The sequence below is a fragment of the Aythya ferina genome (assembly GCF_964211825.1).
Source record: "Aythya ferina genome assembly, chromosome: 2".
NCBI lineage: Eukaryota > Metazoa > Chordata > Aves > Anseriformes > Anatidae > Aythya > Aythya ferina.
This window is the reverse complement of record NC_140297.1, coordinates 113,556,305-113,581,300: the sequence shown is the minus strand read 5'-3', so window position 1 is coordinate 113,581,300 and position 24,996 is coordinate 113,556,305. Positions and strand designations below refer to the sequence as shown.

At 35.9% G+C, this 24,996-nt stretch overlaps 1 protein-coding gene across 6 annotated transcripts in view; it reads left to right on the top strand.

Moving 5' to 3' along the window:
• Positions 1–24,996, top strand: part of SNTG1 (syntrophin gamma 1) — a 351,164-nt gene that overhangs the window by 187,570 nt on the left and 138,598 nt on the right. For 4 of the 6 annotated variants that reach the window (XM_084511323.1, XM_084511324.1, XM_084511325.1 and 1 more), the window contains 4 exons: positions 12,740–12,796; positions 18,056–18,113; positions 20,489–20,532; positions 20,640–20,681. The exons of 1 other annotated variant lie outside the window; for it this stretch is intronic. In XM_084511323.1, the coding sequence (XP_084367449.1) occupies positions 12,740–12,796; positions 18,056–18,113; positions 20,489–20,532; positions 20,640–20,681 (201 nt within the window). The remainder of the gene's footprint in view (positions 1–12,739; positions 12,797–18,055; positions 18,114–20,488; positions 20,533–20,639; positions 20,682–24,996) is intronic. One more of the 6 variants, XM_084511327.1, reaches the window with a different exon arrangement.

The following is a 24,996-nucleotide window of genomic DNA, read 5'->3' as shown; positions in this document are numbered from 1 at the left end:
TCTTTAAATAATTTGATTACAGGGTTTTACTTCACTGTTTAGGAACAAAAGACTGTTACTATATTTCTAGTTTGGAACAGTGGCTCTTCTGTGTGTTGAGTCTGAATCAATTTGCATGCTCCTCTGTGCAGGAAAGACTTTAAACAGCCACTTAACTTTCCCGCGGTATCCTGATTTGTATCCTGCAGAATAATTTAAGTGAAGCAATGAACCCTTAGGAGTGAGGTGCTACTTAATTTGAGTACATGGAATAAGGAGCTAGTTGCTAATAATAAAAAGAAAATAATAAATAATAAAAAGAAAGTACACTTTCTTTTTAGTGGAAAACAATTCTAATTTCCCCAAACTAAAGAGGGGCAAAGGAACCTTGTCTCTCCTATCACTGCATGCAGTTTGGAGTAAGAAAATAAAATATGTGAAAGATTATAAGCAGCATTGCATTAAAACAGCGTTAAACTAAAAAAGAAAGCATCTGTTTCTTTAGTAGGTTGAACAGAATAATGTTCATGAGGATCCTATACCAATCATGCCTGAAGCAATTCCATGAAACATCATAGAAAGATACTTCAAACAACCACAGATTAGATCTAAATTTCCGTATCAGTTGCACCAAGTATTACAGACATTTCTTTATGTATACAAGATGAAAGACATGCTTTCCAAGAAATAGAAACATTGTGGATTCACTATTATGCTACTAGTGGGTATCTGATTTGAACTCCAGTGCAAATAAACAAGTGAGATGAGAATATTTTGTGAAACTCAAAAGTCTAGAAGGCAGTGTCTTTATAAATGCAAATTAAATCCTTGCCTGTGGAGGGTTTTGATATTATGGGAAGTGAATATCTGGCTTTTGACTAGTGTATTTGCTGAAGATACTCCATGTGAGAAAATCGGAAGATGAGCCCAGTGACTGTTAGGTCAGGTAAATTTTTCTTTCTCCTAAAGTAGACTCACACAACATCTGTTCATAATTGTGGTGCTGCCAACACATAGCTTTCTTATAATCATCAGAAATTTCTATAGACGTCACTTGTAGTACAGTACAGTCAGGATTTTTATTCATTTCACTTAAAAAAGAAATCCCCTGAAAACAGCTGAACCACATATACCACATGTGAACTTCATTGTTATTGGTAGCAGAATAATTTTTATTTTTTTATTTCATTTTAAATGTATTCCTTGAATTGCATGAAATTTTACTCACAAAATTTTACTATGTGATATTCAAGAGGACAATGCGTGATAAGGCGAAACACAGCCTTTTTAGGTGTATGTGTAGATAGACCAGGATTGCCTGATACTGTCCTTGCTGAAAATTAGGACAGGAGGGGGGATCCCCTAAGATATAGAGTGTCTGGTTTGAAACACAAATCTTCAGTAGGCTAATTCCTAGGAAATGTTTTAATCTTTACTGTTCCAGAATCATGTTTTTTTGTTTGTTTGTTTTGCAGTTAATCCTTACAGTTTCTATCACCTTTTGAAATTCAAGTTTACTATGTTTTACTATATTACTATGTTTTTATCAAGAAATGTAGTTTACCTGTCTAGGAGCCATTTTCTTCTTCTTATTATTATTTTATTTGTTTGTTGGTCTGTTTTTGTTTATTGTTTGTTTTTTGTTTTTGGCAGATTCTATTTGTTTGCTAATTGTACTCAGGCAAGAGTTTTTTTTCTACTATAGTGTACCTGCATGTAAGATCCGTAAACCAATGATGACAATGTACCATCTGACAAGATAAATGGTTTGAATCACCTGCTGTTTTTCTAAAAGAAAATAAACTGTGAGGAGCTGGCAAAATGCTAGCTTTTGTTACCAGGACAGTTTGTTTTAAAATAATTTTCTTATAGGTTCTGTTGAAGAGTCATAGGTTTTCTGAAATACATTTAACTCACTGACGAAAAGATAGAGATGATTCTCGTTCATTTTGTGTAATATAATTTTATGCTGCTATATAGTCATGCATTATTTAGTTAAATGTCTAATAATTTATTCTAGCATTTTTACATTAAGGATGTTTTCTGGAGATTGATGCAAAGATCATTTGTACTTTCTATACTAATAGAAAAATGAATGTGAATTTGTAGAGCTCTCCAAGTGGTATAGCATTTCTCTAAGAAATTAACTGAGTTTGATACATTATATTGGAAGTTAACCTGTAAATATTTTTTGGATAGGTAAGAGGCTTTCATCTATAAACACCTTTTTCAAGGTCAGAAAGTAAGACTGAGTTAAACTATTGAACTGAAGCCAAATCTGATTCCTGGCATTACTAATCACACAGCCATTCTTCTTTTTCTTGTACAGATAAGAACCTATTACCTTTAACCTTGTCCTTTTGCTACTGTGAAATCACCTACATTGAAAGGTTTACAACTCTATACAATGTCCATATTTACTAAAAATGTGTTGCATTAAGTAGAGTTTTTCATCTTACAAGATTTGCACAATAAAATGTTTTTCTTGATTTTTTTCTTAAATTATAAAGCTATTGTTCATTCTTAAGTACAAGCATAAATTCAGAACATGTCACTTAACCCTGACTTGCATAAGCAGTCAGACGAATATATCATTTTCATATATTATTTTCTGTGCTTGTTGCTACACATTTTAGAATTTTGGAGACTTACTGAAAGTGTATTTTAAATCTGTTACCTTGAATCATTGTGTTTTGAGAGTTTGATATTTTTTTTTTCATATATTTTGGTGTAGATAAAACAAGTTCAATTAACATTAGCAATACTAAGGAGTATAAAAATGAGTGAAGAAAGAAAAGTGAAAAGTTTAAAATAGTAAACATAAGGGTTTGATTTTCTATTTTCTGCTTTCTATTTATTTCTGTATTTATTTACTGTTTGATTCTGCTGTGAGACTGAGCAGTATGAACAGTACCAAAGTGAAACTCCCTGTCCAGCAGAGAACTGAAAATATGTGAATGGAAACCTTTCAAACATTTTCTATGTGTTACCTTCGCAAAGCTACCAGTTATAATGTGATATATTTTTTTTTATTCTACTTTTTTTTTTTTTTTTTATCATGTTGGTATCTGTCAGCTATTCACAGAATCACAGAATCACAGAATTGTCTACGTTGGAAGAGACCTCAAGATCATCGAGTCTAACCTCTGACCTAACACTAACAAGTCCTCCACTAAACCATATCGCTAAGTTCAACATCTAAATATCTTTTACAGACCTCCAGGGATGGTGACTCCACCACTTCCCTGGGCAGCCCATTCCAATGCCTCACAACCCTTTCGGTAAAGAAGTTCTTCCTTATATCCAACCTAAAACACCCGTGGTGCAACTTTAGCCCATTCCCCTTGTCCTGTCACCAGGCACATGGGAGAATAGACCAACCCCCACCTTGCTACAGCCTGCTTTAAGGTACCTATACAAAGTGATAAGGTCGCCCCAGAGCCTCCTCTTCTCCAAGCTGAACAAGCCCAGCTCCCTCAGCTGCAACTCGTAAGACTTGTTCTCCAAACCCCTCACCAGCTTCGTCACCCTTCTCTGGACTCTTTTGAGCACCTCGATGTCCTTCTTGTAGCAAGGGGCCCAAAGCTGAACACAGTACTCGAGGTGCGGCCTCACTAGAGCCGAGTACAGGTCACTTCCCTAGACCTGCTGGCCACACTGCTTCTTATACAAGCCAGGATGCTGTTGGCCTTCTTGGCCACCTGAGCACACTGCTGGCTCATATTTAGCCGACTATCCACCAATACTCCCAGGTCCTCCACCCGGCAGCTTTCCAACCACTCCTCTCCCAGCTTGTAGCTCTGCTTGGGGTTATTGCACCCCAGGTGCAGGACCCGGCACTTGGCCTTGTTGAACTTCATACAGCTGACCTCATCCCATCGGTCCAGTCTATCCAGATCCTCCTGCAGAGCCTTCCTACCCTCAAGCAGATCGACACATGCACCTAACTTGGTGTCATCTGTGAACTTACTGAGGGTGTACCCGATCCCCTCATCTAGATCATCCATAAAGATATTAAAGAGGACTGGCCCCAGTACCGAGCCCTGGGGAGCGCCACTAGTGACCGGCCTCCAACTGGATTTGACTCCATTCACCATGACTCTTTGGGCACAGCTATCTAGCCAGTTTTTAACCCAACAAAGCGCACGCCAGTCCAAGCCACGAGCAGACAGATTCTTGAGGAGAATGTTGTGGGAAACAGTGTCAAAAGCCTTGCTGAAGTCAAGGTAGACCACATCCACAGCCTTTCCCTCATCCACCAAGCATGTCACTTTGTCATAGGAGGAGATCAGGTTTGTCAAGCAGGACCTGCCTTTCATAAACCCATGCAGACTGGGCCTGATCACCTGGTTGCCCTGTAAGTGCCACGTGGTGACACACAAGATAATCTGCTCCATGAGTTTCCCTGGCACTGAGGTCAAACTGACAGGCCTATAGTTCCCTGGGTCTACCCTCCGGCCCTTCTTGTAGATGGGTGTCACGTTTGCTAGCTGCCATTCGACTGGGACCTCCCCTGATAGCCAGGACTGTTGATAAGTGATGGTAAGCGGCTTGGCCAGCTCCTCCGCCAGTTCTCTCAGTATCCTTGGGTGGATCCCATCTGGCCCCATCGACTTGTGTACATCCAAGTGCTGTAGCAGGTCACCAACCATTTCTTCATGGATAGTGAGGGCCACATTTTGCTCCCCATCCCCTTCCACCATTTCAGGGTACTGGGTATCCAGACAGCAACTGGTTTTTCTGCTAAATACTGAGGCAAAGAAGGCATTAAGCACCTCCACCTTTTCCTCATCTTTCATAACTAAGTTTCCCCCTGAGTCCAGTAAAGGCTGGAGATTCTTCTTAGTCCTCCATTTTGTGTTGATGCATTTGTAAAAACATTTTTTGTTGTCTTTGACGACAGTAGCCAGATTGAGCTCCAGATGAGCTTTGGCCTTTCTAATATTGTCCCTGCACTGCCTAACAACATCCTTATCGTCCTCCCAAGTGACTCGCCCTCTTTTCCAAAGATTGTAAACCCTCTTTTTTCTCCTAAGCTCAAGCCACAGTTCTCTGTTGAACCAGGCCGGTCTTCTTCCCTGCTGGCTCATCTTTGGGCACGTGGGGACAAACCACTCCTGCGCCATTAGGATTTCTTTCTTGAAGAGCACCCAGCCTTCCTGGACTCCTCTGCCCTTCATAACCGCCTCCCAAGGGACTCTACCAACCCGTGTCCTGAACAGTTCAAAGTGAGCCCTCTGAAAGTCCAATACAGAGGTTTTACTGGTCCCCTTCCTGGCTTCTCCAAGAATGGAGGACTCTACCATTTCATGGTCACTCTGCCCAAGACAGTTGCCAAACACCACATCTCCCACCAGTCCTTCTCTGTTTGTGAAGAGAAGGTCTAGTGGGGCACTTCCCCTGGTAGGCTCACTAACCAGCTGCATCAGGAAGCTATCTTCCACACTCTCCAGAAACCTCCTAGACTGCTTTTTCTGGGCTGTGTTGTGCTTCCAGGATATACCTGGGAAGTTGAAGTCCCTCACAAGAACAAGCACTGACGATTTCACAACTTTTGTCAGCTGCCTGTAGAAGTCCTCATCAGTCTCCTCATCCTGGTTCAGCGGTCTATAACAGACCCCGACCAGGATGCTTGCCTTGTTGGCCTTCCCGCCGATCCTAACCCATAGGGGCTCAACCTTATCATTCCCAGCATCAAGTTCCACAACATCAAAACTCTCTCTAATATGGAGAGCCACACCACCACCCTTTCTGTGCTGGCTGTCCTTTCTGAAGAGCCTATAGCCAGACATTGCAGCACTCCAGTCGTGAGAGTGGTCCCACCACATTTCTGTGATGGCAACCGTGTCGTAGCCTGCCTGCTGCACGATGGCTTCCAGTTCCTCCTGTTTGTTACCCATGCTGTGTGCAGTAGTTTAGATGCACTTCAGTTGGGCCATTGCCTTCTCTCCCAGCCTTGCCATTGTTCCCCCTGGCACAGCTCCAACAAGCCTTGTTTCAGCCCCGTCCCCCTTCTTACCTAGTTTAAAGCCCTCTCAATGAGCCCCACCAGCTCCTGGGCTAGGATCTGTTTTCCTCTTAGAGATAGGGACCCATATGTGGCCATCAGGCCGGGTGCCGAGTAAAGCGCCCCATGGTCAAAAAACACAAAATTTCTGTGTTGGCACCAACCTCTGAGCCACATGTTTATCAGGTGGGCTTTCCATGTCCTCTCTGTACCCCTCCCTGCCACCGTAGGAATGGACGAAAATACCACCTGTACTCCTGCTCCATCCACTAACTGTCCCAGTCCCCTAAAGTCCCGTTCGATGGTCTTTAGGCTTTTCTCTTCAATATCATCACTGCCAGCCTGGACTATTAAAAGAGGATAATAGTCAGAGGGGCGAACCAGATTGGGAAGCTTTCTGGCAATGTCCCTGAACCTGACCCCATGGAGGCATTCAAATATTCAATGGAGTGAATCATTATTCATTCATTCATTCATTCATTCATTCATTCATTCATTTATTCACAGAGGTCCTCAAATATTTTCTTGCAAATCTGGACTCTTTATAAGTGATAAACTAGACCTGACAAATGTAAACACAATTATTTAAGGACAAAGCAAGTCAGTTTATTTTTCTGCATCTTAAAAATAAAATGCATTTAATCTATTGGGGTTAAAAACAAAATTTATTGAGGACTGCCACATGAATGGCCAAATTTGAAAGACCAGAATAAAGTCTTCTCTTTGGTTTTATTTTTTTTTTTCCCACAAAGGCAAATACTGAAAACCGGAAAAGACTTGGAAAACCCAAAGCACTGCCTGAAGGTTGCAACCGGGAACTGCAGCTATCATGAAACCACAGAATGTGTTCTTTGCCAAGACTTGTTGGAATTAAAATCTGTACTGACCTTGGGTTTTTGGTTTTTGATTTTTAAATTATCATTATATTCATTCATTTATTGATATATTGAGAAATGCTTTATTTCTCAATTCTATATTGAGAAATGTTATATTTCAATCCTCAGTCTCTAGCCCAGCTGCAGAGGAACTGGGATTTCTGACTAACCAGGCATTCTGCTGCCCTCCCATACTGCCACCCCTCTCCAGTTACATGAGGAACTGAAATAAGGTGACAAGTTTTGAATGTCATGTAATATGAGTTACTAGCAGCTGAGAAAGCTGCTAGTTCAGACTGGAGATGTAAGTGACCTGCATGTTTTTAGAATGAGTGTAAAGTCTGATTGCTCATGTCAATTAATCCAAATAAATACCAACAACAAAAGAGCAAAGCTAATTATTTGGATTTGGATTAAGTAACAAAAAGAGAGTATGAAATCTTTCTGCTTGAAAATGTAAGAAAATATTCAATGCATAAAAAAATTTCTTATGACGCTTTCTTATGTCAATGTGTGATGTTATTACTAATGGCTGCTAAAGTAGGAGTATAGCCTTGAGGATATTATGGCATTATGGCTTTAAATGTTTACAGATTGGCCTATAAAGTTGTTATCAATGTATTGTTCATATTTTTATATTACATTGTTGCATTTTTAGAATTTTATCTTAACATTTCTCTCTCTCTCTCTTTCTTTTTTTTTTTTTTTTTTTTTTTTTTTTTTTTTTCCCTCTACAGTTTTGCATTTCACTGTGCTATTGTAGATTTCTCTTCAGGTCTATTCCTGTTTTTCTCCCCTGCCTTGGTTCAGCTTTTTTTCCATGTTTTTCCATGTATATATACAGTACCTTGGTGTCTGTTCATCCACTGTAAAAGCAGAGTTCTTGTTTCCTGTCTGTATATAACTAATGATTACATAGGATTCTGTACCTCCTTTCCTGTTTATTTACTGTTGGTACATGCTCACGAGGTCATTCTTCACTTCTAATCTCATTTAAGATGATGTTGGTGATCTCAAGAATATCATACTGCTGTTTAATGAGAAATGTTTATATATCCTTAATGGAAGCCTAAAAAATACTGCTTTTCTGTTCCACTGCACAGATCTCATAGGAAAAAGATTTTTGGCAAAACTCTTAGCTCTCTTTTCTAGTCAGTGAAAACACATGTGGATGAGGAATTTTCTGAGTTAGAGCATGGAAAGTGCTGACAGCTTGGCAGCAGTTTTGAGTTTTTCAGTAAAATGATAACTACTTTTGTTCTGTTCCAGGAAGCAGTTTCTAAAACACTCCTCTGAATCCTGTTTTTAAAGATCCTAGGATCTCTGACTCTATTTAGTATAACGTAGCTAACAAATGTGATAATGAAATTACAAGCTAACAGGATGTTATTTAATCTTGATATCAAACTAAGTAGATTTTCATCAGAATCAAGTTCTATTTGTGAAAACTTGGAGATGGCATTGTTTTGGGAAGCTGGAAAACCAATGCAAACTCAATTGTAGAATGTTACCCTTGTAAATAAAGAAGGGAAGGCTAAATTAAGTAAAATATTAATAGACAAGTCTACATCTGACGTAGACTTTCAGTTGGATTTTGTTTTAAGCACATAATTGGAATCAATGGAGCAGGACCGTCTTTAAGCTAGAACAACATAAGTGGTGTATTGAGATATGTAGAGTGCTTCTTTACTATTAAAAAAAAAATGTGTTGCCTTCTAGACTTGTCATTATATTTTATTAATTAATAACTGTAAGGCATGTAAGAACTTAGAAACCTGTTAGACTAGTGAAAAGAAATTTACTATTCTTATTGTTCATTTTAAATTCTAATTAAAGGCATCAGAACATTCTTTTATTATTATTGTTTCAGTTTACTGGTCAGAATTCTTTGTTATATTAATCATCATATTTCACATAAAAAGATGGTGTGTTGTAGATGAGATTTTTTTTTTTTCAGTTCACCTTGGCTAAGGATGGCACTGAAAAATGAAGCTTGGTTTAGATTTATCACAAGTAACGTACTGCAAAATAAAACCTTATTCAGATAAAAGAGTTTTCTGACAAAACCTTTCAAAATTGTTATCTGCTATCAAAATACTTACTCAAGTTACTTTGCCAACTGTAAATTGGAGGGTGATCTTTCCAAAGTCAAAATTGACATCCTGGCTCTATACTCAATGGAGGACATAGATGATGAAGAGGATTACTCTCTAACTTGGGCACTTGCTTAGACTCATCTAGGTTGAATATATCTGTGATTCTGTGTGTGTGATTTTTCTGTATTGATTACAGGAGAAAACTAGCTTTGACCTCTGCCTGAGTTTTATATGACTTAACTTTGATTAGATGAGTCCTATTATTTTTCTTACAATATTTTGGTTAAAAGAAGAAGAGAAGCTGATCAGAGTCAGGGTCTGATCCAATGCCAAGATTTTGGGTGTATGAAATGTGTTGATACTTCTGACAATTCTGGAAAAGCTGTTTCACTATATTATTTATGTGAGGTTTGTAGTTGCAGATTACTGATGATTTAGTAATGAAATACATAATTTGTATGTAATTCTGATTTTGGAGGTTGTTAATTGTTTGTATTTGTTAGCTATTGTGTTATGTAGAGTGCGGAAGTCCTTACATGTAAAATAAACCAAAGTAATATACTTCTTTGTTGTAGGTCTGGGAAGTGTGTTGAATTAACCTAGGATACATACAATACAAATATAATACAAAGCCTTACATGTAACACATAACTAGAGTGGATTTAATTTGCAGTATGTTCAATTCAGTTCAGTAACAGTCCAAACCTGAAATATTTAATATTCACTCTCTGTGGAGCTAGAAAAGAACCTAGAAAAAATACCATGTGAAATCCACTGAAAAACTGCATTGTGCTATAAAGTTACAGTTGCGTAATTTTTTTTCAGTCTGTTCCATTTGCTTACTCTTACACGGCTTTGTCTAGTTAGTAATCTTCTGTATTGGTAAAGCATTTTTGAAATACCTATTTCTTCCTCTTAAAACGTAATGCTAGGCTCCAGTGCAAAATATTTCTAGTTTTCTGTCAGCTGGCCTGGCAAACTCTTTTTTCTCTCTCAGTAATAAAATACATAAATAAATAAATAAATAAAAAATTCAAGTGTTTCCATGGTTTGCTTTGATCTGCCTTAGCTTGAGTGAAAACCAGAAAGAATATTTTATTGACTCTTTTATATGGGTACCTTTGTGTGTGTTGTGCTAAGCAAGAGAACAAAAAAAATAATAATAATAATTTGCAGGCAGCTTTCTCTTAGGCTTTTTAGAAGGCATAGCTATAGCTTAGAATATATTCAGGTGCCACTATTTACACTTAACAGAGATAATGAGCTACAAATTTTTATGACGATTCATGTTCTTCAGTGAGCATAGTGCTTAATTCGTAATTTGTGGAGTGTGATATGCTTTGTTCCATGCATAGGTAATATAATAGTACTATGCCAGCTTACCTTAATGCTAGCTATTATGCCAGTTTAACCTAAACAGGTTGTTATTTTTCAGTGTCTTATTAAGTAACACGAGCATTTTGTTTGATTTGAACATATATTAAAAAAAAGATAGCACGCATTGATTAGAATATACTACGCAAGCTTTTGTTCTTAACTGCATATCCAACAAAAGATAGAAGTGGAAATGAGGGGAAGCTAACAGAAAAAATACTGCCATCAACAGAGCCACAGCTGATTGATTCAAGATCTTATGTGTAAGCTCAGTTTAGACCAAAAATTAAGCTGTGGCCTATGAGTTTATCCATAATATATTGTCTGCAGTATTAGCTGTGGGTGAAACCTCCTGGCAGACAAAAGGTTTTCTGAGTGCAATTAATGCCCTGAACTCAAGTAGCTTCGTAGACTGAACTCAGTTTCTGGGAATGCCATCATAAAAGTTCCTAGACTGTGTGAGTGGAGAGCTGGGAAGGCTCTTCTGGATCCTCTGCACAGTGTAGATGCACATTTATGGAACAATAAGCCATATATTCCTCTATTGCCATGCTGTGCATTCAGTTGTTCAGGTTACAAATCACAGAATTACAGAATCATTAGGGTTGGAAAAGACCTCCAAGATCATCTGATCCAACCATCACCCAATTACCAATGTCGCCCACTAAACCATGTTCCTAAAATAACCACTTCTCTTGTCCCTATATATCTGCTGGCAATGCAAGAGTATAATTTGTTCATGCATTTCAATACATTAAAAATTTGAAAAATTTGGCTATTAGAAGCAAAAAAAATAGAAAAAATAAACATTTACAAATATTAACATAAATAATTAAACATAAAGTCTTATTTTAGGCAGCTGGTTTCGTGTTGCAACCCAAAACACTGCACAAGTTTATACTTGCTCTTTCTGCAGCTACTCAATTTATATTTGTAACAAATGTGAAAAAGAAAGAAGAAACTGCATTTTTCCTCAAAGGTAACAATTCCATTTTCCAAAAATCTTAGTTGGTGCCCCTGCCTCTTTTCTTTTCCTTTTTGCATATGAAGGAAAAATAGGTCTGTAAAGCTTTCAGGCTTCTTGCTGACAGGTTTCTCATATGAACCAGAAGAATACCTTATGCATCCTTATGCTTCTTACATTCCTCAAAAGCCATATGGAATGAACTATGATCCAAGCCTTAATGTAGTAAATAACACTGACAGTATATTTCTGTGTTTATGCGAATCTGAAGGGCGCTGGCAATCTATGCTGATTGGGCTGAAATGTATGGACATATATTGTATAAAATACATATTTAGACTTATGCTATGCAATTCTCCATATTGAAAATTGTATAAAATCCAGGCCACATATCCAGAACAAAATAAATAAATAAATAAATAAAATAAAATCTTTCTATTCCACAGATTTGTGCCTGGACATATGGTATATGTGCATACCTACTACTACTTTCTACTTTTTTTTTTTTTACTGCTATCCAAACTCACTACTACTAAATGATTACTAAATGATTCTTGGGAATAAAGTCAACAAGACGAACATGACGGACTAGGAAAAAAAGGTCTTTTTTTTTATGTTCATATCTAAGATAGACACTAGCCTGTTTTTTACACAAAAATTTTAAGAATAAGCAATAAAAGAAAAAAAAATCTGTTTTAAATAACTCTGCCCATAGTAATAGCCTTTATGACTTGGTTGTGATTTTTAAATCATATCTGTGAGGTCAACAGTGACCACGTTTACATTAGTCTCTTAATTTCAATCAGGAATGTGTCTTGAAATGAGTTTCTGGATCATCTGCACTAATCTTGCTTTTCTCACGTCATGGACTGGTGTTGGAGTATGCAAACTGTATTTCTTTTGGATGAAACTAAATTGGAAAATTGGAAATTGCATTCCAGAAATGCAGTTTATATACTTAAGCATTTAGTGTCCAGTCTGCCTGTGGGGCCAATTTACTGCCAGTTAAGTAAGATCTCTGAAATGCATCTGTTTTGGATGATGTGTCCTGCACTAACAGTTTAACTCTACGTATCTGTTCTTATTGCACTGCTGTACTGGCTGCCATACAGTAGTGCACACATAGACAGTATTGTATGAACTGAACAAACTCATTGTTGTCTGAGATAACATCTGCTTTTCTTCTGGACTGTGTCGTTTACCCTCTGCATCATAGGTTTCATGGGATTTTTGCATTCAGGAATTCACAGGTTTATTAGAAAAAGAAAAATCAACGTAAGAGGGTAGCATAGAACAACTTAATGAAGTGTGAATGTGGATGTTATGGGGAAAAAAAAAAAAAGACAAAAAAAAAGACAAAAAAAAGACAAAAAAAAAACCAACACTCTAATTCTAATCAAATTTATTTATTTTTTTTTAATTTTTTTTAATTCTTTTTTTCCAGGAAAGAACAGTAACAATTAGAAGACAGACTGTAGGAGGATTTGGATTAAGTATAAAGGTAGGATTTCTTTTTGTTCTATTATTCCACATTACACAAAAAGTATCTTTGTATATAGTTAATTTTAGTGGGGACACATTATAATTCAGAGGACAAGAAGCAATAGAGCAAATATGTTCTGGAAAGTTAGCTTCTGTCACAATATGGCAACCAGTAGCTACATTACCTTGTGGTAATGGAAAGATCGTCCCATTAAGATTCAAACCAAGCAGTTCTTTAATACGATTTGATAGGAGAGTTGAAAAGTGCTTGCAACTGCACAGACTGTACTTTTGTTCAATAGCACTCTAGTTTAGGTGTATGTTAATAAATGTTAAATTACAGCAGCAGGTATAGGGAAGAGCCAATAAGTTCATCATTGGTTCTCCTAAACAGAATTTCGTGTAACTTCAGTGCAATTCATTAGGTGGACAGAAAGCATTATTGCTTTCTCATATTGCTTATTTTGCTTACAGATCAAGTAGCTGTAGTAATTTTCATGTTACCATATTTTGCCTATCCTCAGTAAGAATTAAGAACATATGGAAGTGTAAGTGATTCTTTTTGAGGGACAGAGGGTTAATCATTTTTGTCATAAGTTTTCTGTAAATCTATACTGCTGTAATACTGAAAACCTTACCTTAGCTCTGAATCTCAGTGTACAGATACAATGTTAATTTTATCTTCTAAACACAGCAGTCCTCAGCCTCAAAATGGCAATGGAAAAAATCAAGAGTACTTCACATGAATGCAAAGAGCCTTAAATTATGCATATTATGTGGAAGTATAGACTTTCCTGTGAACATCTGCTAGTACTGACCTTATAAGAAATGACTCAGAACAGGGATTAATGTGCATTTGTGTTGTCATTGATAAGAATATTGCCAAATAGAAATATTAGTTCTTAAAATATATCTTGGTGCACTTGGTGTTATCTCGTTGACCCACTAAAGACCTCTTTGCAAGGAAAATGTATTGCTATTTTGTGGCCAAAATTTCCCATGAGTTTACAGTAACAGTACAAAAGTCTTGCAGTGTCATTATAGGTTACTGTTCACTGAATAATGATGCAGTAATGCATGTAAGATAAAGTATATGGGTGATTGAGATTGTTTTTAGTTGGTAATAAGAAATAGCTGCTTACAGTAAGGATTTTAGAGGATTGGGAAGCAAGTCTCACAAAGTCAATTAAAGTTGACTAAAATCGATTTGTTTATTTATACAATACAAGAGGTTATCTTTTAGAATAAAAATTGTGGGGACAGAAAAAAAAAGTCAAGATCACCTTGCATATATATATCAGGTAAATTAAAGAAAATAAAATATCACTGAGAAATACAAATTAAGAAGTGAATGACCAGATGGTCTTTCTTAAATCAGTGGCATTTTTAAAGCAAGATTATTTGATTCAGACTGTTCTGAATAAACTTCTTGGAAGTTGCAACAGTATTTAAAAGTGCCAAAATAATGGATCTTTCAGACTGTGAATTCAGCTTAGGAGGGTAGTTCTCTTTTTTATGCATTTATGAAAGACCTAAAATTCCATATAAATTGAATAAAGTCATGTTTCAATTTAAAAAATCTATATTAAAAAGTATGTTGAGTGTATTAGAAACAACTGCAAGAGAATTTACAAACCATGGCATTAAATAATGTTACTTAAAGGTATTTTCTTTTTTTATTGCATAATTGTTTTAATCAAAATTAATGTAGGTAGTAGAGCTACATAAATTCAGGTTTTCTTTTCAGTTTTTGGAATGACTAATGACTAATGACTAATGATAATTGTTAGTTATTCTTTTTTTTATTATTATTTTTTTCTTTTCTGCCAAACACCTGTTTGCTATCAGAAATCTCACATGAACAAGTCACCTATTAATTAAGTTTTGGAAGTGTCTTGTCCTACCTTAAATATTCTGGAAAAAAAATAATATATATATATATATATATTTATTTATTTATTTATTTTCCTGCTGAGTAGAAGAACAAAAAAGTTACTAATTCTGAAAAGAAGCTCTCAATTTTTCTTTTGGTGACTTGCATATTCTACTTGTCTCTTCTTCTGTGTTTGAACTTTCATGCTCCAACTAAAGTTGTAAAAATCTGAGATTCAGCTAACTGATTAAAAAAACTGCTTGCAAAATTGATTTTTACATAAGATCGAAAGCTAAGTCCCTTTAAAAATTGATTACAATCCACTCTTTGTCAGTTTGATAGAACAAAAAATACTGTTTTGTGTTTTGCTGTACTTCATTTTACTGAAGTTAATGGTAAAAATTTAATTACATTTGGAGCAGAACTGATCTATTCCACACTATTCAGAAGGAATTATTTTCTCATTTCTGAATTCCCTTTAGAACTCTCATTAATAAAAATATGTGAGAAGGAATAGACATGGAGTTAGACATAGAAATTGATGTATAGTATAATATATTTCACTCATCACATCTCTGATAAGTTTGAGTTGCTGAGATTTGACAACAAGCTGCAAAGTGTATGACTTCTGAAAGAGCATCATGTCTCTCGATAATTGGAGAGAATGTAGTGTTCTTGAGGAAACAGGCAATAAAAGTAATAGTTCATTAAATAAATTAAGGTTTTCACTTATAGACAGACTTCTGCCTACTAGAACTCTGCACAGGGTCATTTTCTTGTATCTGTTTTGGTCTTGTTTTTGGTGAGATTGACTTCTCAGTTTGACTCCACCAAATTATCTATAAAGCAACTGTCTTGCTTACACCTATGAAGATACTTAGATGATTCTCCTCCTCTTCATTCATTTTGTGATGACCTTTTTATTATATAAACAAATTTTCTCTGCATTTCAAGCGGAAATGTGGAAATAGTGGTGTGTTTTTTTTTCTTTAATGTTAGTGTTAATAGATGAATCATCTAGCTTTATGTTTACAAATCTATCTTTTTTCATCTTCAAAGATGTGTACTGATGGAATTTGGTGTTGAATGTGTTATGGAAGTGAATGAACCGTTAAACCTTTAGCAACATTAATTGACATGTATTATTTCCCTCCACTGGTCTAGGGTTGAAAGGGGGAGGGGGCTTGTTAAGCAATGAAAAAATAACCACTGTTCCCGGAGATTTCTGAAGTAGTATATCTTTAGAGCCTGTAAAGCCAGACATTCATGCACTTTGTATTTTACGGAGAATCAAATATTGATTTGATTCTGCATTGTCATTCAGAAGTAATATTAAATAACATGTTGCAAGAATACGTTTACTTGCTGCAAATTGTTGAAGATGACTGGGTAGCTGCTATATGGTCAGCTGTATTCAAACAGCAGACAACATCTCCTGTGACTAATTTAAAAGGAATTGTTCATACTGGCTAGATGGGGTTGCAGTGAAAAGGTCTTTTATTCTTTTTTTTTTTTTTTTTTTTTTTTTTCTTCCCCCAGCATGGCATTGCTGGATGACTCTTCAAAACTGCAGTGTAAGTGGAGTTAGATACAGTGGGTGAGAGAGGACAATATAGTGCTGCCTGGTTTCAGAATAACATTAGTATACTTCTTTACCAGAAAGTTTAGTTTAAGGAGGAAGAGCGGCCAGTTTACCAGGAAGGAGAGAAAAAAAAAAAAAAAAGACCTAAGTTAGTGTTACTGAGTTTTAGACCATGCACTAGCTGAACTTCAAATATCCTGAATAGTGCAATATCTGTGTAGCATATCGGAGGCTTAGGGAGGCACAATGATTTTTCTGTTTATTTGAAAACTACAGAAGTTAAATCTGCATGTGGCTGAGGAAACCTCTGAAGAAAGAAGGACAAGCCTTATAAACTTAAGTGAGCTTGAACTAGTAATCTTAAGTGAAGCCAACCTTCATGGTTGCTGTTCCTCTGATGAAAACCATCAAAAGATATTTAGCAGGTTATAATGCTACAAATTATTTGGTTTGAATACCTGTCGAAACCTGACTGAAATGAAGGTAGCCTTCTGTGGAGTGAACACTCAGTCCATACAAGAAATATGAATATGTTCTGTGTTTGCAATTGATTGTTGCTACCAGATGGAACTTAATCCTATGGGAAATTCAGCTTGTTTCCTTGCATTCATCTAGGACGCATATACAGAGGCAGTGATGAGACGTTCTTCCTTTGCTCAGATTTAAAATTGAAAGACTTTACTGGTCTATCCATACACAGAGAGAGCCACAGAAACATGTTTTCTATGGTTTTCTTCTCTGTTCCATGACAGAAATAGCTGTTGAGTGCAGACATCTGTTCAGTTTCAAACAGTTGGTTACTGAACGAAGAAAGGGATATGTACAAATCCTTAGACCATCAAAATATACAGGTCAGTCCATTCCACACAATGAAACTGGGTGCCAGGACCTAAGAAGGCCAGTTTCCAAAGAAAAACTTGTCTGCTAAAGAGAAGAGTAAGCAAACATTTAACTAGGATTCTTAGGCAAAATGACAGTGTGACAGGCTGTCATTTCCAATGATCTGAATTTGTACAGGTTACATGCAGGCTGGCACGTTGATGCTGTGTTCAGAGGAAGAAAAATAGTTGTGGCTCTGTTATATGCTTTTATTTTATTTTTTTTTTTCGTCCTTAGTGTCCTTTTTATTTAAGGTTTCCTTTTAATACTTTAAGCATCATGAATGCTTCCAGTCCCATGAGGATAAATTGAATGAAACAACAGCATTGAATTGCTGTTGAACTGTTGAATTATCATCCAGCTTTCCTTTATTTTCCCACATTTATTGAACACCTACTGTTCCATTTCTTAATGCTTTCTTTTCTGTCCCTTGTTAGTTATCCCACAGCTTTTCTCACTCTTTGTGCATGTGTGACAGAAATGGAAACAAATAAAGACTGCTTTTGAGATGAAAGTCCAAACTTGCCTTTCTTGGGTTTTTGTTTACCTGTTTCTTACCAGCACGAAAACAGAGTGGTCACAGCATGGTTTCCATTGTGGTGTTATGGCCATTCTGCCTTTGTAGGACACAGTTTCATACATTAAACTACCTGGACTCTGCAGAAACTGATGTCCTTCTTCAAGTCTTGTAGAATTTTGAACAACATTCAATTCACTTCCTGAGGTAATAATGGCAACTGACAGCTTCTATAGGTGAGGCAGTAAGGAATTAATCCCAATCAACTCTTGATTAGAATGAAGAAATGGAGAAAAATGAGGAAAATACAGGATTAGAATTGTTTTCTCGGTCTCTCTTAAAACTGCACTTACAGAAAGGGTAAAATATAATTTTAAGCAAAAATATTTGCAGTAACTCATGATATTTCCATTTATTATATCTTCAGGGTGGAGCAGAACATAATATCCCAGTGGTCATTTCTAAGATTTCCAAAGAACAAAGAGGTGAGTGTCAGATTATTACACTATTTTTGATATGCTCCTTAAAGCAAGGTGCCTCAAGTCCTGAGATTCCTCAGGAAGTGTTAAATAGATGTTATTAATGTTCTATTTCTCTCTTCATGATATCATGATCTGTCTATTCTTTAGAACTATTTTATGTAAACATACAAAACTTATATTTGGAATAGTGTTGTGTTTTTTTTTTGTTTTTTTTTTTTTTAACACTGTCTTCAAACAATTATTTCTTAAAAGTTCTTGTAAAGCATAAATTTAAGGGGAAAAATAGGAAGCCATTTAGGGAATGAAAATATTTAACAAATTTAAGTAATGAAATATTTAGTTCTGTCTTATATTTCTGAATTGTTATTTCCGGAAAGCAGTAGCAGATCAAAAGTTTGGCCTTTAAAGCATGTGAATACAAAAAGAGAACGTGTGTTTCTTTATACTGACAAGTAGGGTAGTACTCAGACGGGAGTGGGTAGCGGCAGAACCTTGATAATACCCTATGTTATTTCAACATTAGATGCTGTGCTATGTAAACCTCTGCAGCAACTGATACATAACAAAACTGGTACTGCATTAAGGTCTTAACCGTGCTTATTATTTAACCGTGCTCTTTTTAAATTGTTAGAATGATACAGTATGTACTAGGAAAATGGCTAGTTGTAAGAATGCTCATGATGTGCTCTGTGATGAGAGATAAAGGTTGTGAGTCAGTAATTCTAGAATGTATTTTCTCTGCTATGCTTTTGTATATTTGTGTTCATATGTGTAAGATCAGAAACTTAAACTTGGAAGCATTTTCCTCCATCTGTAATGCAATAATTCTGGAATGCTTCCTCTGCTCAATTAGAAAGCTTGAGTATAAGCAAAAATGTCATATTTACCCACATGCTGCAGGTAAAGAAAGGTACAGGGGAATCTTGGAATATTGGGAATTGAAATTTGACCCTGAAACCAAGAAGTTGTATGTAAGGAGGCTACAGAGTAGCATGGAATTAGTTGCTAGGGAAAGTAATTAGGTTAACCTTAAGAAGTTATATTTATACTGAAAAAAATGGAGTCACAAGTATAAGTGTGTAATACCTAATAACATGGCATACATTGCTTATAGTAGCTATTAAAAAGCTATTAAGCACTGCAGGAAAAATAAGAAACATAGACCGAAGTTTAATTGAACACACAAATGTGCAGCCTGTTTTCTTTTATTATTATTATTATTATTTTTTGCTATAATAACTCATGAAGTATTTCTAACCTCGCTACATAGTTGAGTTATAAACTCCATTATTGTTTTATTTAAAAATACTGCTGATTTTTAGAGAGCTAGTCATGAGGGACATCTCTTATGTAGAATGAGAAGACTATGCAAGTGTCATGCCATGTGTCTGTGCTAGGCATCTTGGATACAGAAAATGTGTTTAACCCAGAGCCTGTAACTCAAAGCTTTGGAGGCTTAGTTCTGCCCTCTTCCTGGTGGCATTCCAGTTGTTGTTTTTTTTTGGACCTCTAACCAAAAATATGCCAGCTGATGCATTTCTTAAAACCAGCATTATACATAGAGTGCTTAGGTCATGTGAAAATGTTCAATATATATGCCCTGTGTCTAAATCAGAATATTATATGCATTTATTTTAAAAGCAAAACCAAAAAAACAAAACAAAACAAAACAAACATAGTTGTTACCCTCCTATAATTGAAGCATTCTTTGCTACATCTAGCCTAATAAAGCCAGTTCTTCAAACATATTGAGTATCATAATTTATATGAATATTGATGCCAGTCTTACAACTCATGTAAAGAAGTTAAAATTAGATCAATTAGTTAGATTTAGAAAATCAAGTTTCAGACTTTCTAGACTGCATCTTCTGTGATGTTTTGGAATGCTATAGATAAATAATTTCATATTTCCTGTTAACATTCTTAATCAAAGATGTAGGATCTAAAGATTCTTTGGTAAAACCTTGCAAATTAAAAGTTGTCCTTCATAAGTAGGTCTGGAGTCTCTATGTTGTTTTTTCCTCAGCACTAATAAGAAATAATCTCTCTCAGGGAAATAGGACCTAGTTCCACAGTCATTCTCTGTTCTGAAAAAAATGCCATACCTCACCTTAATGGCCCAAAAGATGCTAGAGACTGACAGAGGATGTTTCAGAGTCTTGGTACTTGAGATGTGTAGACTCCTTCATTGTAACACTGCTATGCTGGTGTTTGGCGATTAAAAAAAGAATCCAAACAATTTATTTAGAAGTTTTTTGTTTTGTTTCGTTTTGTTTTGTAAAAAATATGGAAAAACATTAAATGAAGTAGGAATACAAGTACAAGAAATATGGCATGTTTTGTGCAAAACAAATGAAAAATATGCTTTTTGTTTTCAGCGGAACTTTCAGGTTTGCTCTTTATAGGAGATGCAATTCTGCAGGTGAGTAAAATGACAAATTCCTTTATTTATATTTTTCTAGAAAAGTGAAATGAAATCTATACTTATGAAATGTAGAGTAAGTCTTCTCTTTATTTTTTTAATAACAGATTAATGGAATTAATGTGAGAAAATGCAGGCATGAAGAAGTGGTGAGCTTTTCTGATTTTTAGTCTACTTTTTGTCTTTTGTAGATATTGAAATTATAGCAGTGCACTGGTATCATCTGTTTTATCGTTATTTCTAGGAAAAAAAAAAAAAGACTATATTCTAGCATGGTAAAACTGATCTTAGTAGGCTTGTTATAATTACTGCCCTCAGATAGGTTTTTCTGTATTAAAGCTGATTATTATGAGGATATTTGCCGTACATATTATGAACATTCTTCTTCTGGCTTATACCTATAAAATTTCGTCAGTGCTACACCTTTCTGGCTGTGTGAGGTCATTGTAATTTCAAAAGCTGTAATTTGCACTATGTTGGAATTTATTTATTAAAAAAAATACACTATAGCAATCAAAACAAAACTATTATTTTGGCTTCCTTTCTCTGGCTGTTACTTATGAGGATGTTCTCCTTCTTCAGTTGAGCCAGATTTAAAAGAACAAAGAAATTAGATTTCTTCTAGAGAAGCCATGTGTATTTATTTGAGAGATTTGTAGTAGGCTAGTTCCCTGGTATATCAGCTTTGGTAAAAGTGTCATATATTTTTGTTATCTTTGTCTTTTTGACTCTACTTAAATATTTTCAGAAGTAAAAAACACTATACTTCAGAAAATAATGCCAGAACAGAGAAGATTGCCAAATAAATTATCCTTAAATCCTGCATAGCTAATTTATTACCTGTAAAGCTTACTTTGCCAATTCAAAAATTTAGTATTTATTACTATAATGTATGACAGATGATTAAACGTATGCCATTCGGGTATAGAAAGAACACAAGTTAATAAAGATGAATTTCTGATGAACAAATTAGTGCAGACTGAAAGCTTAGATCCGTGCACTATTCCACCTCTCATACTGTATTTGTGCACTGATTTTGTGTTGCAAATCATGCATCATTCTTTAGAGCCTTAATCCACCTTCTGCATACAGAGGCTTACAATCATATTTGCAGTAGTTTTAAACTTTAGTTGTGCAACAGTGATCAGATTTTTTTTTTTTTATAAGCTTACTGTATTTGTTTGGTTTAAAATGTGATAAATTTCTCAATGGGATTTCAGTGGGGTAATGGATTTTCAAGACATGAAAACAATATAGAAAAATAGAAGTTTAGAGGAAAACAATATACAAAATAGAAGTGCAGAGCTACACATACAAAGGCAAACTGAAAACTGGAAAGTTTATTCAAATGTGCCCAACAAGGCAGGCAGATTGACATAGTCAAAGAATCACAGAATTGTCTAGGTTGGAAGAGACCTCAAGATCATTAAGTCCAACCTCTGACCTAACACTAAGTCCTCCAGTAAACCGTATCACTAAGCTCTATATCTAAACGTCTTTTAAAGACCTCCAGGGATGGTGACTCCACCACTTCCCTGGGCAGCCCGTTCCAATGTCTAACAACCCTTTCGGTAACGAAGTTCTTCCTAATATCCAACCTAAAACACCCCTGGTGCAACTTTAGCCCATTCCCCCTTGTCCTGTCACCAGGCACATGGGAGAACAGACCAACCCCCACCTCGTTACAGCCTCCTTTAAGGTACCTGTAGAGAGCAATAAGGTCGCCCCAGAGCCTCCTCTTCTCCAGGCTGAACAAGCCCAGCTCCCTCAGCCGCTCCTCATAAGACTTGTTCTCCAGACCCCTCACCAGCTTCGTCACCCTTCTCTGGACTCTTTTGAGCACTTCGATGTCCTTTGTGTAGCAAGGGGCCCAAAACCGAACACAGTACTTGAGGTGCAGCCTCACCAGAGCTGAGTACAGGGGGACAATCACTTCCCTTGACCTGCTGGCCACACTGCTTCTTATACAAGCCAGGATGCTGTTGGCCTTCTTGTCCACCTGAGCACACTGCTGGCTCACATTCAGCCAACTATCCACCAATACTCCCAGGTCCTTCTCCACCTGGCAGCTTTCCAACCATTCCTCTCCCAGCCTGTAGCTCTGCTTGGGGTTATTGCGCCCCAGGTGCAGGACCCGGCACTTGGCCTTGTTGAACTTCATACAGTTGGCCTCATCCCATTGGTCCAGCCTATCCAGATCCTCCTGCAGAGCCTTCCTACCCTCAAGCAGATCAACACACGCACCTAAGTTGGTGTCATCTGCAACTAACTTGGTGTCTTTGCAAAGCAAAGTAAAAAAAAAATAAATAAATACTTTGACAAGTAAAGTATTATTGTGTTATACTTTGTTTTATACCTTTCTATCCCACACAATCTGCTTCTCAGACTCCTCATAGATAATTCTTTCTGAATAGTAATAATAAATAGAAAACATTTTATCTTACCAGTTTTGAATGTATCTTTGTGTATGAGTAAGTGTTTTAACTGTTTAAGAAGCAAGTGAATATATATTTTTTTACTTTTAATTTTTACAAATAACTCATAAGAATTAAGAATAAATATTGGGCAATACTTAAATAAGATATATGGCATTTTTTAAACTTAAATATGCAGCAGAGGAGTTATAAAAACAATATTAAAAAAAAAGATAATCTTTTTTTTTTTTCCCCCAATAAATTCACTTTCAAGCAATTCAAGTGATATATATGTATGTGGATTAAATTTGTTTTAAAGCCTGAGTGTAGTTTCTACTGCTATAGTAGTTATATATCTGTTTATACATTGTTCATTTGAGTGTGGTTTTAGGCATAGCACTGAGTAAAGAGCACGTACAGAAACTGTTCTGCCAGCAGGAGTTATAGGTGGATTTTGTTTGCAGCATGCCCTGTGTAGTTTCAGTTGTTCTATCACTCCTGTCTTGCAGAGGCTTTCTTGAATACGGGATCCATAGCTCTAATCTCAAGGTAACAGAGAAAATAGGAAGTGTGGGTGGTATACTTGCTCACAGCAGTGAGCAGAACAGCAATGGAGACTTCATTTTCAATCCTTATCACATCTAGGTACTTTTAAAATGCCTATGCAATTTTCATGAGCTTTGTTTCATTCTGATTTTATTTTATATTATTTTATTTAACTAATTAAGACGTAGCAGGTATCATGTGAGATTATATTCATGTTCTGCTTTGTCCTGATGTCTTAGAAAATACTTGTTATAAACTAGTATGAAATTTTTTGCAGTGTGTGAAGCTGAAATTTCCCATAGGAAATTCAGACTTGTATATGTATCTGCAGTTCAAATACTGTTAATGTTTATTCTTGTTCTTTTCTAGATCCAACACTTCTTGCTGTTTGCAGAAACATTTTAAGCAAATGTCTGAACTTCATAGCTCTGTAATGAAAAAATCGGCATCATAATCAGTACAGCTTATGATATTACACCAGTGACAATTGGCTCTAGTATTTCACCGTGCCGTTTTTACTACACTACACAGATAAGATTATTTTCCCATTTGAATTTCAAAATTAAGAACTTTTATCAGATTAGGACTGTCTTTCATAGCAGGGAGAATCTTTCCCTGTTATATGTTAAATTTAGTTGGCTTAACAGTTGTGGACACTCTTGTCCTTTGTTGTCTGCCATTAGTTATTCAGTTATTAGTTATTAGTTAATCTGGTGATGTAGCATTTAGTGATGCACAGATAATGTTATTCCTCAAGTATACTATAATCTGAAGCCTGAGTATAACAAATTGATATATAGATAAGACTCTTATAAGGCTGGATATGTAGGTTTATTCATTTCTAGTATACGTTACTAGAAGTATCTGCTCAGTTCTTTTACGAATTTTCTTAGCTTTAGGTGAGTCACTTAATTTTGAGCTTATTTTTCTGTTTGTAGAAGGTGAAGATATTATTCATTACCATGAAAAGATACTATGAGTCTCTATCAAAGACTGAGTGTCAGCTTGTTATTCAGCTTGGATTGTAAAGAATCCCATCTGAGTACAACATAACATTGCTTCACTCCAAGAGCTCTACTATGGTGAAATAGATACATGCTGTCTGTAGTGAAATATTGGCACGGGAAGAGGCTGGGGAGGCGGGGGACTTATAATTTTCTTTAAAAATATCTCCCAATATCATATTGGCAATTTCTCTCCAACAGTATAGTCTCAGGTTGAATTTGGAAGTAGGGAGAGTGTGTTACATCCTTTAATTTATATGAATTTGTGCTCTTTCTATTCTAGATATATTCATTATTTCTTTGATGTCTTTTTTGAATCTCCTTAACATTTTATAAGACTCTTTGAAAGCTGACATTAGAAATAGTATGCATAGATAGTCATATAAGTTTAGGCTTCTGTCTGATGAATATGGTCCAATAGTGCACAAGGCATGAATCCACACACCTACTCTTTTAAGGGTTCACAATTAATATGATCATTCATAAGGCTAGAAAGATCT